This window comes from Corapipo altera, unplaced genomic scaffold, assembly GCF_003945725.1.
Source record: "Corapipo altera isolate COAL_440 unplaced genomic scaffold, ASM394572v1 61, whole genome shotgun sequence".
Taxonomy (NCBI): domain Eukaryota; kingdom Metazoa; phylum Chordata; class Aves; order Passeriformes; family Pipridae; genus Corapipo; species Corapipo altera.
In genome coordinates this window covers 5,965,681-5,980,877 of record NW_020884910.1, presented here as the reverse complement: position 1 = coordinate 5,980,877, position 15,197 = coordinate 5,965,681, and the positions used below count along the sequence as shown (strand labels likewise).

General features: G+C 42.6%; 1 protein-coding gene across 2 annotated transcripts in view; it reads right to left on the bottom strand.

Moving 5' to 3' along the window:
* ATP6V1A (ATPase H+ transporting V1 subunit A) overlaps nt 1-14,951 on the bottom strand; it is a 29,069-nt gene extending 14,118 nt beyond the window's left edge. Inside the window, exons 1-3 of one of the 2 annotated variants that reach the window (XM_027653555.1) lie at nt 14,853-14,951; nt 2,755-2,849; nt 960-1,088 (exon numbers count right to left, since the gene is read on the bottom strand). In XM_027653555.1, the coding sequence (XP_027509356.1) occupies nt 960-1,088; nt 2,755-2,836 (211 nt within the window). In that variant the 5' untranslated portion in view covers nt 2,837-2,849; nt 14,853-14,951. Of the gene's footprint in view, nt 1-959; nt 1,089-2,754; nt 2,850-6,231; nt 6,434-14,852 lie in introns of those variants that run through there. The other variant, XM_027653554.1, reaches the window with a different exon arrangement.
* Between the last annotated feature and the right edge of the window lie 246 nt (nt 14,952-15,197).

Below are 15,197 nucleotides of genomic sequence, written 5' to 3'. Positions count from 1 at the left end.
TCTGCAAAGGGCCAGCAGCTGGGCAAAAGGCCCTGTGAGAATACAAAAGAAACCTCTAAAACCTATACAAAACTCTAGAGATTAAATGCAAGTTGACTTCAGAGAGCCCTACAACAGAGCCCTCTCATCAGGAACCTAACAGTAAACTATACTCAAACTTGGTCCATGTACTGATGGAAGGCTAGTAGATGATGCCATCCAAAATTATAAATTTCTAGGTAGAGACAAGAGCTAGTCACCAGTTGACCAATGAGCTCTTCAGAATAAAACTTTAGGAGCCACCACAGCCTTTTTCCTAGCCTCTACAGATACACAGAACCAACTCTGTGAAAAAAAAGAAATGGACTGGCCTCAAGTTTTAAGGTTTCTTTTCTGACATTCTCTCATATATATGCATATGTAATAGAAAATACATTTTAAATCAACTAGATTTTAGAATACATGCTGCATCATAGCTGGACCAAGATTCTGTAAGCACACTGTGGAAGTAAAAATGTAATCTGTTATGTCTGGCAAAATAGTCTGCCCAGAAGAAGGCATCCTGCCCACTTTATATTTCTTATTTAAGTGTTATACTTATCAAAAGCAAAGAGAAAAATGCAACAAATATTGCTTGGTAGTTTAGCCATTTATGGTTGGTATTTGTCAAAAAACTTTCCTAATGAAGAGCTATCACATTTAAATTAAAATGAACTTACATCCAAAGGCATGCATTATTACATTTCCACTTAAAACTGTCTAAAAAAAAAAAAAGGCTCTTTGCTGCACAGCCACACAAGGTAAGATTTACCTCAAACCCACCAAAATTTACAAAAAACCTGCAGAACAGATGTCCTGCTGGAACCTGAAGTATCAAGGGCTGGTCCCAGTCAGCTTATTTTCATCATCTTCACCATAATCACCACTGTGTTCTGGACTGTGCAGTCTAGCACGCTTGGAGGGATCAGTGAAAAGGATACATGTTTCTTCATACACCTGGACAGTTGCCAAATCACCTTCCAGTCGGATAATCTCCCCCACTAGTTCACTGTGTCCTACTCGTACCAGCTCGTACATAGCAGCACCTGCCATGTTACACGCAGTGACCACTGTAAAAGACGGGCACATAGGTGAATGTTTCTCCTGTAGTTCAGGAAATTTGCTCATCAGAAGTTAGTAAGAACTGCACAGCATAAGCCTGATATTCACCCAAATCAGACACACATTCTCCATTTCACAAATGGCTGCCTCAACTCCTGGTATTTCTAGCTCAAAGGTCAAAAGAACTTTTCTTTGACTGCACTTCTCACAATGTTCTTTAAGCACAGTAAGAGGACACCATCAGAATGTAGTAGCTCACAGAAAACTCATGCCGTAATTTCTCTTATCTGTCTTGACAGACGGCAAATGTTGAGGGGTTTAGAGACACAGAGAACTTTGACAGACTGGTTGCACGGCACTTCTCCCTTGCAGTGAGCTGGGCCACATTCCCATCTGGTTAAATTAAAACACACAGGAAAATGGCAAAAGTCGCCCGATACCCGGTAGTTACATAAACCTGTGGATGGGAACCAGCATTTTCATGTTACTCAAACTTCTGTTTTCCTTGGTGGCATCTGGATGCTGACATAAACTGTTTCCATGGATAGATCAAGACAAGGCACCTGCTAAACGCAGACGACTAAAAAGCTTTCAAGAAAACACTATTTTTTATTTTATTTTGTAGAAAAGTGATGTCTATCTAAGGACATGTTCCAAAGAAGTAGGCTATTTTACAGCATGTTTTGGGCTTGAAACTTCCCGCTGCTTTGAGTCAGATTTCAGCAGTCATACATGAGGGCCTAGCTGCTTTAGAACAAAATTTATTATGTCTTGTACATTATGATCTCAGTAATGCACACAGTATTCACATATTTACACAAAAATACATTTTCCACTTCTTGGGAAAGAAAGTTGTATCAGTTTAAAATGGCTTTTAAGTATCACTTCTGCAGTTAAGGAATTGGCAGTTAAAGAACCTGTGTCTATTCAGGTAGATACAAGCCAAGGGAGTTTCTTATTCACTAATTAAGCTGCATTAACAAAAATACTTGCTATTCTACTGTTCTCACATTCTCATTCTTTCCTCCGCCTCTTGAAGAGAATGCAAGAGGGAGCAGAAAAGCCAGTAGAGTCTGCATGTATTCAAAAGCTGTTTCCATCAGAACCTAAAGAAAGTATTTAAGCTGATAAAGATGAAGGAAGAGTGCTCCTTCTCCCAGTTGCAGTACCACCACACTCTGCCACCTTCCCTGATTCTTGCAGCTCCTTGCTGAGCCCCTCCAGCCCATGTGCAGTAACACAAAACAGCTTGACACTGACAGGGGCTAAATATTCCAGAAAGCATAGGTGCAAACTGCATTTTAGTGAGAATGGACTATATATCACACCCTTTCAGAGAAGGTTAACACAGTGGGCCCTCAGATTTCTGAACAAGGCTTTATCTCATACAGAAAGCTTACCTTTTCTTTCTATTATTGTTGTTATTATTCAACTGCATGTTTCTGCTCATTACATTTTTAAAAAAGATTAATTATTAGTAACATCTTATTAGCATATTTTTTAATGTTTTATCAGACTATAAGCCAGTGATCCTCCTTAAAGTTGTCCCCCCCCAAAAATAGATAAAAAGCACCAACCAGAGCTCTGCTATACTTCTCCACTTTCAAGTGAACAAGATTAACAAGACACTAGATGAAACAAACTCTATGATTTCCTTTACAAAATAATACCTACCAGGTCCTGAGACTCCATGAACATAGCCGACAAAAGCCTCTCTGTCCTCATCACGGATTTTGGGGAGCTTGGAGAAGTCCATTTTGCCTGTTCAGCTGCACAGAAGGAAAAAATGAGAGTCAGTCCTGAAGAACACATATGTAATACATTCCTTCTCTTCCTCCCCTCTGCTCTCTCCTTGTTTCCAGTTTGAAAGAATTCTGAACTCATAGCCTGAAGCACATTAACCACACTGATTTTAAAGCTGTAAAAAGTTATAAAGTAACTAACTTAAACAAACAAAAGAACTAAGATTCCTAATTGCAGAAACACAGGGGTAAAACATCACTCCATAATATGCTCCAAAAACTGCTGTTAAGTGAAAGAGCTGTACTCCAAAAATGCCCTAACACTGCCCACTGTATCTAAGCTTGGTAACAGGATATTTAAACAATGGAAAATATCTTTTGTCTTCCACATCTCATCTACCCTCCTTCAAAATATGGAGTTTTCCACAATTCTGAGTGAGCAAGAGAATGTTCTGGGTCTGCTTTACTGCCACCAGTCTCTAAAAAGCAATACTACAAATATTAATTGTGAAAATTCTATTTTTACTATCTTAAGCTGCTGAATCAGTGTTCAGAGGAAGAAACACACACTTTCACAAGCATCAGCACACAAACATGCGAGTCCTTTCTACCTGCCTCACAGCTACCTATTATGCAGACTTTGCTGCCAGTGAAACCCGTGGAGCATTATAGAAGAACTGAGTTTGACTAAAACCCCTAACTTGCAACAGTTAAACAACAGGCTGTCATCTTTTGCCAGTACCTGTTTGGAGAATCTAAACAACTGTCACAGGAAACACGGTTTCATAAACAGTCTTCCTCCATCCGTGTTTGTCCTGTGATCGACAGTTGGACTGTCCTGCATCTGGTGTGGATATGAGTATTTCATGGTTTTGCTTTGTGAGCCCTTACCGTGCTGTTACCTTGGAAACTGATTAGTATTAGAGAGCTGTCAGGTCACTCTCTACCCATTTCTACTGGATTAACACACTTAGGACACAGCCCTGGTGAAAGGTGTGCTCTGGCAGCCCCAGCACCTAGTGCTGATCAGCAGGGCCTATCCAGCCCAGGCCCACAGTTCAGGGACATGAACTGTGTGAGGTATCTGTTGACACTCACAGTCTCTGTGAGAGGCTTGATCTAATGCACATCTTCTGCAAGGCAGCAAATAAAAAGGCATATTCAGGCTGGAAAAACAACCCCATGTACAATAAGCAAGACAACAACCACATTGCCAGCCCTTCCACCACCATTAAAGGATGCTTTTGTGCCTGTTCTTCAGGAGCAGTAGCTGACATCGGCTATTCTTAATATCTTACAACTGTTTTCCAGCTTTTTAATACCACACTACAAGTCCTCTGCCCCTCAGCCTCTTTACCAATATAAATATTCTAAACCAGTGGCTCTGCTCTGTAAGAAAAAGACCTCCCATGACTCCAACCCCTTATTCAGCCTGAAGGAATAGCTTCTTCCAGACTCCATGTCTCTCTGGAATGGTTTCTCTATCATGGCTGCCATTGATTCACTTCACAGCAGCCACTCCAACAGTTGATGATGACTCAGTCACCACCAGTCTGAAGCACTGGTCTCGAGACCAAAGGCTAAGTCACATATCCCTTAGATCCCTCTACTCTCCATAACCGTAATTTATTTTTCACACTGCCTGTTGTTTAGGCCCAGAAGACAATTTTAATTTCCCTGCTTTTTTCTCAAAAGCCTCCTCTGACAAATGGCAGAGGAGAGGTCCTCACAAAGCAATCTGCAGTTCCTGAGCAGCTGCTAAGAGCTGGTTCTGATCAAACTAACATAACTGTCTCATCTTTTTTGCTTTGAACAACTCAAGCACAATTACTGTTCATACTGAAAAAAGCAGTTGTTCTTATAAATCTACTTAAAACATTTGCTTCAACATACCATACAGAACAATCTCTAGAGTCCCACTATCAAAATCTTCTATAGAAGCACAATAAACTCTCATAACTGAATTAGTGATGCTGCCTGGCAATTAGACAGGGTCCCATATGAAAGAGTCAGATGACAAAGGCAAGAAATCAGGAAGAACACTGGCCTGTTTCAATTTAAATTACCTTTTCTTCCTAAACAAAGCCTGCTTGAAGAGACCCTTTATCTTTTAGGGAGGGAAGCAGAAACCTCAGGTAGTCATTCTGCAGGTTAAGTGGCAACACCCTGACAGTCAACACACCTTCCTCTCCTGCTCCTGTGGCTGCTCTGCTCCCTCTTTATTCCAACAGTCGCCTTTCCAAATTGCTGGTGAAGCCAAGTAAAAGAGAAGGGGATTCGTCCACTAGACCACCTAGCAACACAACAATAAACCCTGTCTTGTTATGATCCCTAGAACCTGCACCAACTGCTTTTAAACACATACCTATTAATTATTCCAAGTGTAAAAGATGTGGTGATTTCTTCCTCACCTTTGTTTCACCTCCTCTCTACCTCCAAAGTACAATCTCCACAAAGCCAGTGCTCACCCAGTCAAGCTGACCTCTTTTTTTAAAAGGCTACACAAATTTAACACTGAAGAAACAAATGAAGAAAAAAAAAAGGGCTGTTATCTTCTCTGCATCATTTTCTTGTGCTCATGTATTAGCACTACAGATTTTCATTTTAAATGGAAAAGTCCTTGAGGGCCAAAATGATGCCTTCAAGTACCTACAGTGTTAAATGTTTTCATTGCCAGTACTCAGAGAAAATGAAATTCTCTAAAGCATGTCAGGATTTGCTAAACACATCATCATGTGTATGAAGGCAGTATGTACTTAACCCAGAAATAACGGCAGCTGGCCATTTTAGAAATCTACTGAGCTCCTACAGCCTTTCAGAGGCCTCCTGCCACTGTATATTAGGCACTATGTGCAATTCCCTCCCACGAAAGTCCACTTGCACACATACACAGGGTATTAGCTTAATTTTAATTCCCTTCTGAGAAAAGATGCATCTTGTACAACTTATATACAGGAATCTTCCCTGCCTAAAACAGTTCACCAATTATTTTAAACATGATCCAAAGCTCTAGCAGTTATATTCTGATTAACAGTGTCAAAAATCAAAATATTACTTGCAGCAGAATCTCCTCTGACTAAAGGTGATCTATTACACAAATTTTATAGTCAAAATTAAAGGGCCTATAACCTGAGCTTTCTACCTTGGTTTCTCTCCAGCACAGCAATCTGGCTACACAGTAACCCCAAAAATGTAACTGCCCTGCTCTCAGTGCTGGAGAAACCTGTTTTCTACCACGGTTCCTTGGTTTCGGTTCAAGCATTTTATCAGACCCAAAATCTACACAATGAACTGCCTTACCAGAAAGATCTTTTCAAAATTAAGACTTGGGTGAGATTTTCAGAAGGAGCCTTCTTGCAGCAAGGAAGAAAATCCATGACAATTTTATCACATAAACACCGATTCTTACCTTATTTTGCAGAAACAGGGAGTAACAAAAATCCACAGGCCCAATTCAAAAGCAGGAATTCAGCAGCTAAGCATCACCACTTAGGAAATAATTGTCCTTCTAGTGCCCCTACACAGAAGGATGAGAAAGCCTGCTGCAGAGGGGAAAGAAATTTCTGCCACACAGCAGAGGCATAACCACCTGACTTGATGAGTCATCAGTCTCTCCCTCTCTCCCACCAGCACCGAGGAATGCCGCAATAGCAAATCAAGCCACCTAGAGCCCAGCTGAACTCCCGTCTGTGCCCTCCTTACTGCACGGGACCGAGCAGAAGAAATTAAAAGGATTCAGCGTTTGCATTAAGGGCCTCCTACAAAGCCAATAATCCCAATGTCCCGAGTGGTGCATACTACTACATAAAGATCCTTGAAAGGGAGATGTGTGCTTTCTGCTGGAATCCATTTACTTGCCAGCCCCCCAATGTAATATAGCCATGTCAGTGTGTGCCCTGCTCTGGAAGAGCTTAACAGAACAACTGGCTAACAACAGACTGCACAGGGAGGCGCTGAAGACACAGTAATACTAATTGCCTGAGCATGTAGAACAGTATTGATTGTGTCCAAGAGTCTTGTGGGGCTTATGCTAAGAAGCCCTTCCCCTAGCTAGCAGCAGCATTGATGAAACTGTACAACATCCAGCACCTCAGCAGAGTGATGTGCCATCCCGAGTGACAGCTGCCAGAATTTGTTTTCAGAGATCAACAGGCACTGACATTGTCCTGTGTGCTGTACTGAACATGAGCAGCTTTGTGATCTCTCCCCAAGAAGCTGCCTGAGTTGAAGAGTTCCCTGCAGTCTTTACAACTTCTCAAGACTGTCTGCACAAGTTCTAGGATTAGCAACACTTCAAACTGGCACAAAAGCTCAAAAACACTAACCAAAATTGTAGTAAACAGCACAATATCAGTAATTCAGAAGCAGCAGCGGTCCATTAACAAGTTACCAGTGCTAAGACTCATTCTGCTGGAGTAATTTTGAACTAAGGTAATAGATTTTACTATATCTGAAACAGACTAATGTGTGCTGACTTCCTAGGGTAGAAAAATGGGAGTCAGAATATAAGCCCTTGCATTCAAGTTCTGGGCAAGCTTAATAGGCATACACAGAAAAATGTAGCCAAATAAAGTTTCCCAAAGAAAATCCTGCCTCCTCCTTTTCTTAATAAAGGCCTGGACATTACAGGATAGTAAAGATTACAACCCACACTGGACAATCAGCTTAGTGTCACACTTGAGTCATGCTTCAGAATCAAGACTCCCAAAACTGTGTTCACCTGAGCAGACTCTGGCACAGTGCATAAACCCCAGTGCCCAGCTGCATGAAGATCTGCTGCAAGGGCATCATAAATAATACAATAATCACTACCACAGATTTCCTTTAATTTGGATGATTTATACTTCCCCTTCCAACAGATGATATTTTTAAGAGGAAGTATTAAAAAAAAAAGTCAACGCCTAAGTTACTAGACAAATGCAGAAGTTCAGCAACATTTCCGTATCTAGAATTTGGGATATGGCCCCAGAAAAAACCAACATGCCCAGAACAGTAACACAGGTCACTGGGAAAGGAAGCCAAACAGTATTCTCAGGAAATCTGTTCCTTCGCACTATGCAGGGTTATAATTTTACTATAAAACAGCAGGGAAAATTACTCCAGATTTCTCAGTCATCAAACAGCGAAACTACTGAGGTTGGAAGGCACCCCTGGCAATTGTCTACTTCCAACACCCTGCTCAAAGCAAGTTAATATAGGCTGCTCAGGGCCATGTCCAGAGGGGTTTTGATTACCTCCAAGGATGAAGACACCACAACTCTCTGGGCAACCTGTTCCAGTGTTCAGACACCCTCATAGTAAAAAGTATTTTCTTACATTTAAAGGGAATTCCCTGTATTTCAGTTTGTGCCCGTTGCTTTTTGTTACCTCAGCAGATACCACGGAGAAGAGGCTGGCTCTATCCTCTATGCTCCCTCCCATTAGATGTTTATATATTTTACACTTAGATCCTCAGAGCCTTCTCTTCCCAAGGCCACATAATCCCAGCTCTCTCATCCTCTTCTGCTATCTCCAAATGCTTAACAGTCTTGTGGTCCTCTTCGGGACCCACACCATTAAGCCATACCTTTTACTGGAGAATCCAGAAACAGGCACAGTGCTCCAGATGTGGTTTCCACTGAGCTTAACCAAGGCAAAAAACCACCTCCCTGAACCTGTTGGCAGGATTCTCCCAAATGCAGCCCAGGACAGTGCTGGCTGCCTTTGCCATGAAGACACGTTGGCAGCTGATGTTCCCCTTGAGGACCTCTAGTCCTTTTCAACAAAGCCACTTTGCAGTCAGTCAGTCCCCAGCCTGTAGCAGGGTATGTGCTTATTCTGCCCCAGGTGCAGGACTTGGCATTTTCCTTTGTCAAACTTCATGGGATTCCCATCAGCCTATTGTTTCAGTCTGTCAGGGTCCCTCTGTACAGCAGCACAGCCCTCTGCTATATCAAACATCTCCCAGCTGTGTCACCTGCACTCTGATGGAAGCAGGCAGGAGTCACCTCCTGTGCTCAACACTATGATGTGGCTCAGTCTTCTCATGACACAGACATTGTGAAGCAATTAATTGCACCAACCTTCTTGCCACAAGCTCTGAGCTAGAAGTATTATTTTTAAAACTCAACATATGGACATTCATCCATTAATTATTCCAGTTCCATAGGGCACTTTGAGGCCACCTCTGCACTGGGTAGATCCAGAATCTCTTTAAGTGATGCTCAGCTACATATTGTGGACCCATCTGCAGCCCTACAAGACAATTCATCTTTCGTGCAACTTGTTTCTTGGGTACTATAAAGCCCCTTACTCTCACATGAGGTTTGTTCTACTCAGCACATCTACATATAAATCCAGGTGTATTGAAAAAAAAAGACAGGGAAGAGAATCATGCTGCCACTGTCATCGCAGTACAAAGTGCCTACAAAGTGAGACTGTGCAACAGGGAATTCATGAAGCCCATCACGAGCTCCTACTGTCCTCTTCCTCAAAACAGGTGAGGATTTACCTGTGGGTTTGCCAATACATACCAGCCTGACACTTCAAACGAACATCAGGCCTTCCACACAAGCTAAACATATAAAAATATATTTATACTCAATACATATATAGAACATAAGCATATATTCCTAAAACAAAGGTGAGGTGTGAAGTCTGTTCATGCAAGACATACTACCCTCACAAGCTGCTAGTCAAGTACCCAAGCTTTTATTCAGAAGCCCAATTAGCTGGGCCCAGAGCCTTCAGTTAGCCCGGAACAGGACCAGAACAAAGTTGTGTTTGAACATGACCAAGAAGCTTGCAGCACAAATAAAACTAGATAGAAAGGCTGGCAAGGCATTCATTGCATAACTGCTCTGACCCGCTAAAGATCTGATCAGCTCAGTAGATAGCTGGCCTTCGGACATCAAACGCAGCTGTCATGCTATATCTAGAATTGCTAAAGACCCTAGTTTAATAAAATCAAATACTCTTGTTACTAGAGAAAACCACACTGTTCATGTGAAAAAAAAAAAATCTTCATCAGATGACTGGTTATAAACTATAGTTTCCCATAATAGGGCTTTCTACACCAATTCTTTCCTCTCAATCCAAAAGGCTTCTCCAGAGGAAGAAATAGATGACCATCCCCTTAGTTCTTACTTGCTACACTGCTTCACAATTTTACTACTGTGAAAAATCTGACATTCCTTACAGCCTGCTACACATTCTGCCCTTTCTTTGACTTGATTGACTTTTACACAAAAGAAAGATCTAATGCAACTGAAATCCAAATCGCAACATAGAATGCTAATACAATATTCATTTCTGTGTTCTGCAGTGACCTTCTTTTCTTATCCTGATCCTGTCATCTAGCTGCTACGGCTGAAAAGTTCTGCAGCCATCTGCTCTGTGTAATGCTCAGTCATTTCCTCTACATGAGCAATTTTCATTAACCTAACATTAGTGCCAAACTAAAATCCATCCTTGCTTTTATTAAGTAAAAGTCACTCTTCTTTCAGATATATTGGGCACTGTAACTTGAAATACTTTTTTTTTATAGTTCTAACCTTTAAGATGAGAAACATTCAAACGAGAAGAACGCAAAGCTGTAAGCAACTACAGCAGCAAACTTCAGTAAAGTTCAGTACAGTTGAAGATTTTACCTCAACAGACATAAGGTGTGCAATTTCACAAAACAACTGTTGCTAGATTTTTGAGTCAGGCTCAGTTTTACACAAAGAAACATACTAATAGTTTGGGCTCATTAAAACACATGGGGGCTCCCCTTCAAGTGTCACCACTGCCTAACTTCCTTTCCCCACGTGTAACAGCTGAAGTACTGAACACCAGTTTAGAATAAGTATTTCCTCATTACACTTAACTTTCAGATAATCTTTAAAGTTGGGATACTGTGGAATCTTCAGTTTATTATGCAAGGTTATTTGGCAGCTAGTTTGAAGACCTGAACCAGGATTAGGATTCCATGAAAGTCTTTGAGAAAGATCCAATGCCCCTAACAGAGAGAAGTACTCTTTTATAGCACCTTTGGCATAATGAAACACCTGGTTGGAATCACAACACACATACTGGCACTGGATTCTAGTAAAAGGATATTTCACTGAGGTTGACTTTTCCTGTAATGGAAAACTTCACCTTTATATTTTAAAGCAAGTGAAATCACATTTGGCGATTTTATGTTCAATAAAATTATACAATGAAGTATTTACAGCTTCTTTAGAACAGCCAGCGCCCCTCCCACATATTAAATTTTAACAAGGTTAAACTACATATTGTGGTGATGCAAATTTATCTCGTGACAACAAAAACCTCAAAATTTCAAGGATTTACAGGAAATCCGCACAATAGAATTGCCTTGTTACCAATGTTATCTGCATTTAGCCAGAAACACCATTCTAATTTTTTTTCAGAGAGCTGCTTTTTAAGCTATTACTTTCATAGTGGGAAATGGAGTAATGATACAGTGTAACAATGACACAGGTTTGCCCCACTAACTGAACTTCTTGGAAGATGCAATTTCACTGCTCAGTTTTAAAAAGCTGTCAATTCAGGCTGTTACATGAAACTTGCATACCCGAAAGCTTTTGGCCAGTTATAGTAAGTTATTCCAGTACAGGCACAGTTTTCTCTCTATAAAGTCAATGGCTTTTCCCATAACCTTTCCACACCTCCTCACACGTGACATCCCAACCACAACAGGACTGCTCTTCACGCTTAAGGCACAGAACACAGACCAGCATCACAGCTGACATCCAGACCACCTCTCTTTTCCATGAACAACCGCAAACCACTCCGGTAAGCAAGCATAACTGTGGCAAAATAGAACTGTCCAGAGGCACCATGCATGTATTAGACCACTGTCAGACAAATAGCTTCTGAAGAGAGTAAGCAGTGACACTGAAATTTACTGTTACACAAACTCAGAGGAGTAGTCAAGCTGATGAAGCAAGAAAATAAATTCACCTAAAACTGATCATCTTCTGTTATCTGGTTAAGTGATAGCAACAAGGTCTGCTAGGCCAAGACTTTCAGGATTTAGCCATATTCATCTTACAGGTTTTCAGAGTAAGTGTATCATTTCAGTAATGCCAAGCCTTGGAAGGCAAAGTCTTTTAGAGAAGCCATATAATACATGGAAGCCTAAAAAGCTGGCAGCAAAGGGTCATCCGTTCTAAGGCACAGAGGTGCTGAACTTGAGAGTTTGGCAAAAATAGGAGAAATGAATGCACAGATGAAATGAAGTAACCAAACAAAACATATCTTTGAGACTGTAGAACTTACTGCCATGAGAGATGACCAAATCCAAGAATTTAGTACAAGTTTAGCTGTCCACTCTCAAAGGGGAGAAGGCAGTAGACATATCAAAGAGGAACAAAAAACCTTTTCATAACATAAAAGAAGGTACAACAGTGACAACCAGAAGATCCAGTCTAAGCCAGTTTTGCATGTTGGACCTTTAGGTGACTACTGTAATCCATACAGGAAAAAAAGGTTTAAAAGTTTAGATTCATTCTACTTCCTCTTCTGGAGTTGGTCCCCATTTCTCTCTGCCAGATGGAAGGTTAAAGAAGTCACATGTTTCAAGATGTTGAATAAGAATGAATGAGCATGATATTCCAGTTGACTAAATGGTCTGTTTTCCCTGGTATAATTCCAGCCTAAAAAAAACAAATCATGTGGATACCATTGTTCAACAATATCTCAGTATTTCCAAGCCTAAAATCCCCTACTTTTTAACCAATGAGACAAATATGGAGGCAAGAAACAATTTCAGGCAAAGTAGCACTGGTTTATTGCATGGCTTGTGTTTTGTAGGGCTTTTTAAAAAAGACAGAGAAAGAAAAAGGGGAACTACTACTTGGCCAGTAATAGCATTCAACATTTTATGGTCAACACCAGACCTTTACTCTTTCTAGAAGAGTAACCAGGAACATGGCCTTAGCTCACAAATATGCAATTTAAAACCACAAAGGAAAACCATCAATTGGAATTTTCAGGGCTCAGTAACCCTAAGAGACACTGTCATGGTATCCCAACACAAGAGGTAAAGTGTAGTGCCTCTAAATGTCCCTTCAGGGAAATCATTTAGTAACCTGCTAGTCTGTAGCAGCTTTGGATGACAACAGGCAGTTCCAGCACCCATGTGAGTCTGGAAGATAAATCCACCAAGTCATACCGGGAAAAAAATTTAGATAACAAAAGCACAATGAGGCCCACAGACTTTAAGTCAAGATTAATGAGGTATAAAACTGCAAATATATACTTAGACCAAAAATAAAGGCTAAATTTAATCTAATGCTCTAGAAGAGTTAAGCAAACAGTACTAACTGTTCATGGCTCCACCCTTATATTATCACTATCTGTAGAAAATAATTCTTGATTTGGAAAATGAAAAGGCTGCATTCACAGGAAACAGATCGCATGTCACTATTGCAACACAAGACTTCAACCTCCATCCGAACAGTCAGCTGATGCCAGCAGTCATTTTCCACTGTTGCCTTAATCTCTCCTTCCCTGTACTCTCAAACTGATGACCATGGTGACTTAGTATTTCTGAATGCCACGCTTTGCCACCTGATTACAAAATTAAAACTGGTTTGTTTCCCACATAAAAGAATAAAACTTTTCTGGAAGACTTCACATAAGAAACTGACAGGCAGAGAAAAAAATAAGCTGCATTATTTTTGGTAATTTAAAGACCTGTAGACTCTGACCTCACTTCACACACTCTTAAGTAAAAAATAATAAAATGTTGATACAATTAAAATTTTTGTGTTTGCTGGTCGTTTAAAGGCCTTTTAAAACGGTGCACAGAAAAGCCAAACGTTAGCTACTGCAGATCTGCAGTGTCAAAGTCAGCACAAATACAGCAATTTACAGTATACTGAGGATCTGCCTCAGCTACTCAAACTTCCACTACCAAATGCCAGCTTGTATTTGGCACGTTCTTGCTGAAGTGCTACCAAGGGGTGGGCTAGTAAATTACCTCTAGCAGTCTGTCAGGAGGCTTTCGTCCTTGTCCAGCCCCTCTCCACTTCATCAAGTGGTATTAGCATTTCAAATACCATGCTAGATCAAATAGCCAGTGTACTTTGTTGAAGTATTGCATTACAATGAATAAAAGTATCACCAAATTGCTTTTATGCCCAGCAGGAGTGCAAGTTCTCTGAGGGAAGCCAGTAAAGCCTTAGGAAGAGAGGTTTTACTTTCTTTTACTTCTTCCTAAGAAAGCACATCACTTTGGGCAACTGCATTGAGTGGATGGATCTAGACACGTCACATACTGCAATGTCACTGGCAGCTGTAACATGTACAATATCATCCAGTCATGTATCATTTCTTCCTTGCCTCTAAGTGAATGACAAGTGCGCCGTTTGGAACACCTCACCTAAACCAGAATTTTTTCACTTGCTACAGGAAATCGCATTTGGAATCGCATTTGATGTGCCATCAGTATATTCAACCGCAAAACAACGGGTGGGCTCCTCGGCTAGGAATGGGCTGCAGTCAGAAGCCCGCAGCAGCATTCCTGCTCCACAACCTTGATGCTCCGTCTCTGCCGGGCTGCGGTCAAGGCACAGACAGATTCAGTTCCACCCACTCAAGATGGTGGGATGACCCGGCACTGAAACCCGGCCACTATCACCCCTTCCCTTTTTTATACGAGACTCCGGAATAACCCTGGGGTATCTCACTGGGCGTCTGCGAGATCGCTCAGCAGGTTTCTCACTCAGGAGCCGCTTCGCTTCCAGATCTCATCTCCCTGAGCAGCAGGACCGGGAAGCGCACGGCCGCCTTCCCGCTGGGACACGGTGGCTCCGTAAAGGTCGGCTGCCCGGGGGCCCGGCGACACCCGCTCGGCAGGGCCGGGGCCGCGCTGCCTCAGGAAGCGGCTCCGCGGGGACCCCGCGCCGCTCCCGGGCAGGGACCGAGCGGGGCGGCGGGAGCCGAGCCCCCGCTTCACCGGAGAGGAGGACGCCCTGAGGGCACGCCTCGGGAGAGGCGAGGGGAGCGGTGCAGGGTTGGGGAAGGGCCCGAGCGCCTCACCTGAGCCGACCCGGCGCGCCCGATCCGCCCGATGCGCCCGAGTCCCCCCGGCAGCGACGGCGGCAAAGGCAGCACTCGATCAGCTGACGCCGGGCCCCGCGCGCATGCGCCGCGCCGGACCGCGCCGCGCACCGGAAGTGCCCGGCGCGAGCCTTGCCCAACTCCGGGCGGGGCTTCACCTGCCCAGCCCAGGCCGCTTCCGGGCAAAGGCGAGCCGGGCGCAGCGGGGCGCGATGATTGGCCGTCCTGCACCACGTGGCAGCCTCGTCGCCCCGCCCCCGAGTCACGCGAGGGCCTCCCCCTCCTTCTCCCCCTCGGGGGAGGGGCGAGGCGCGTGCGCGGTGG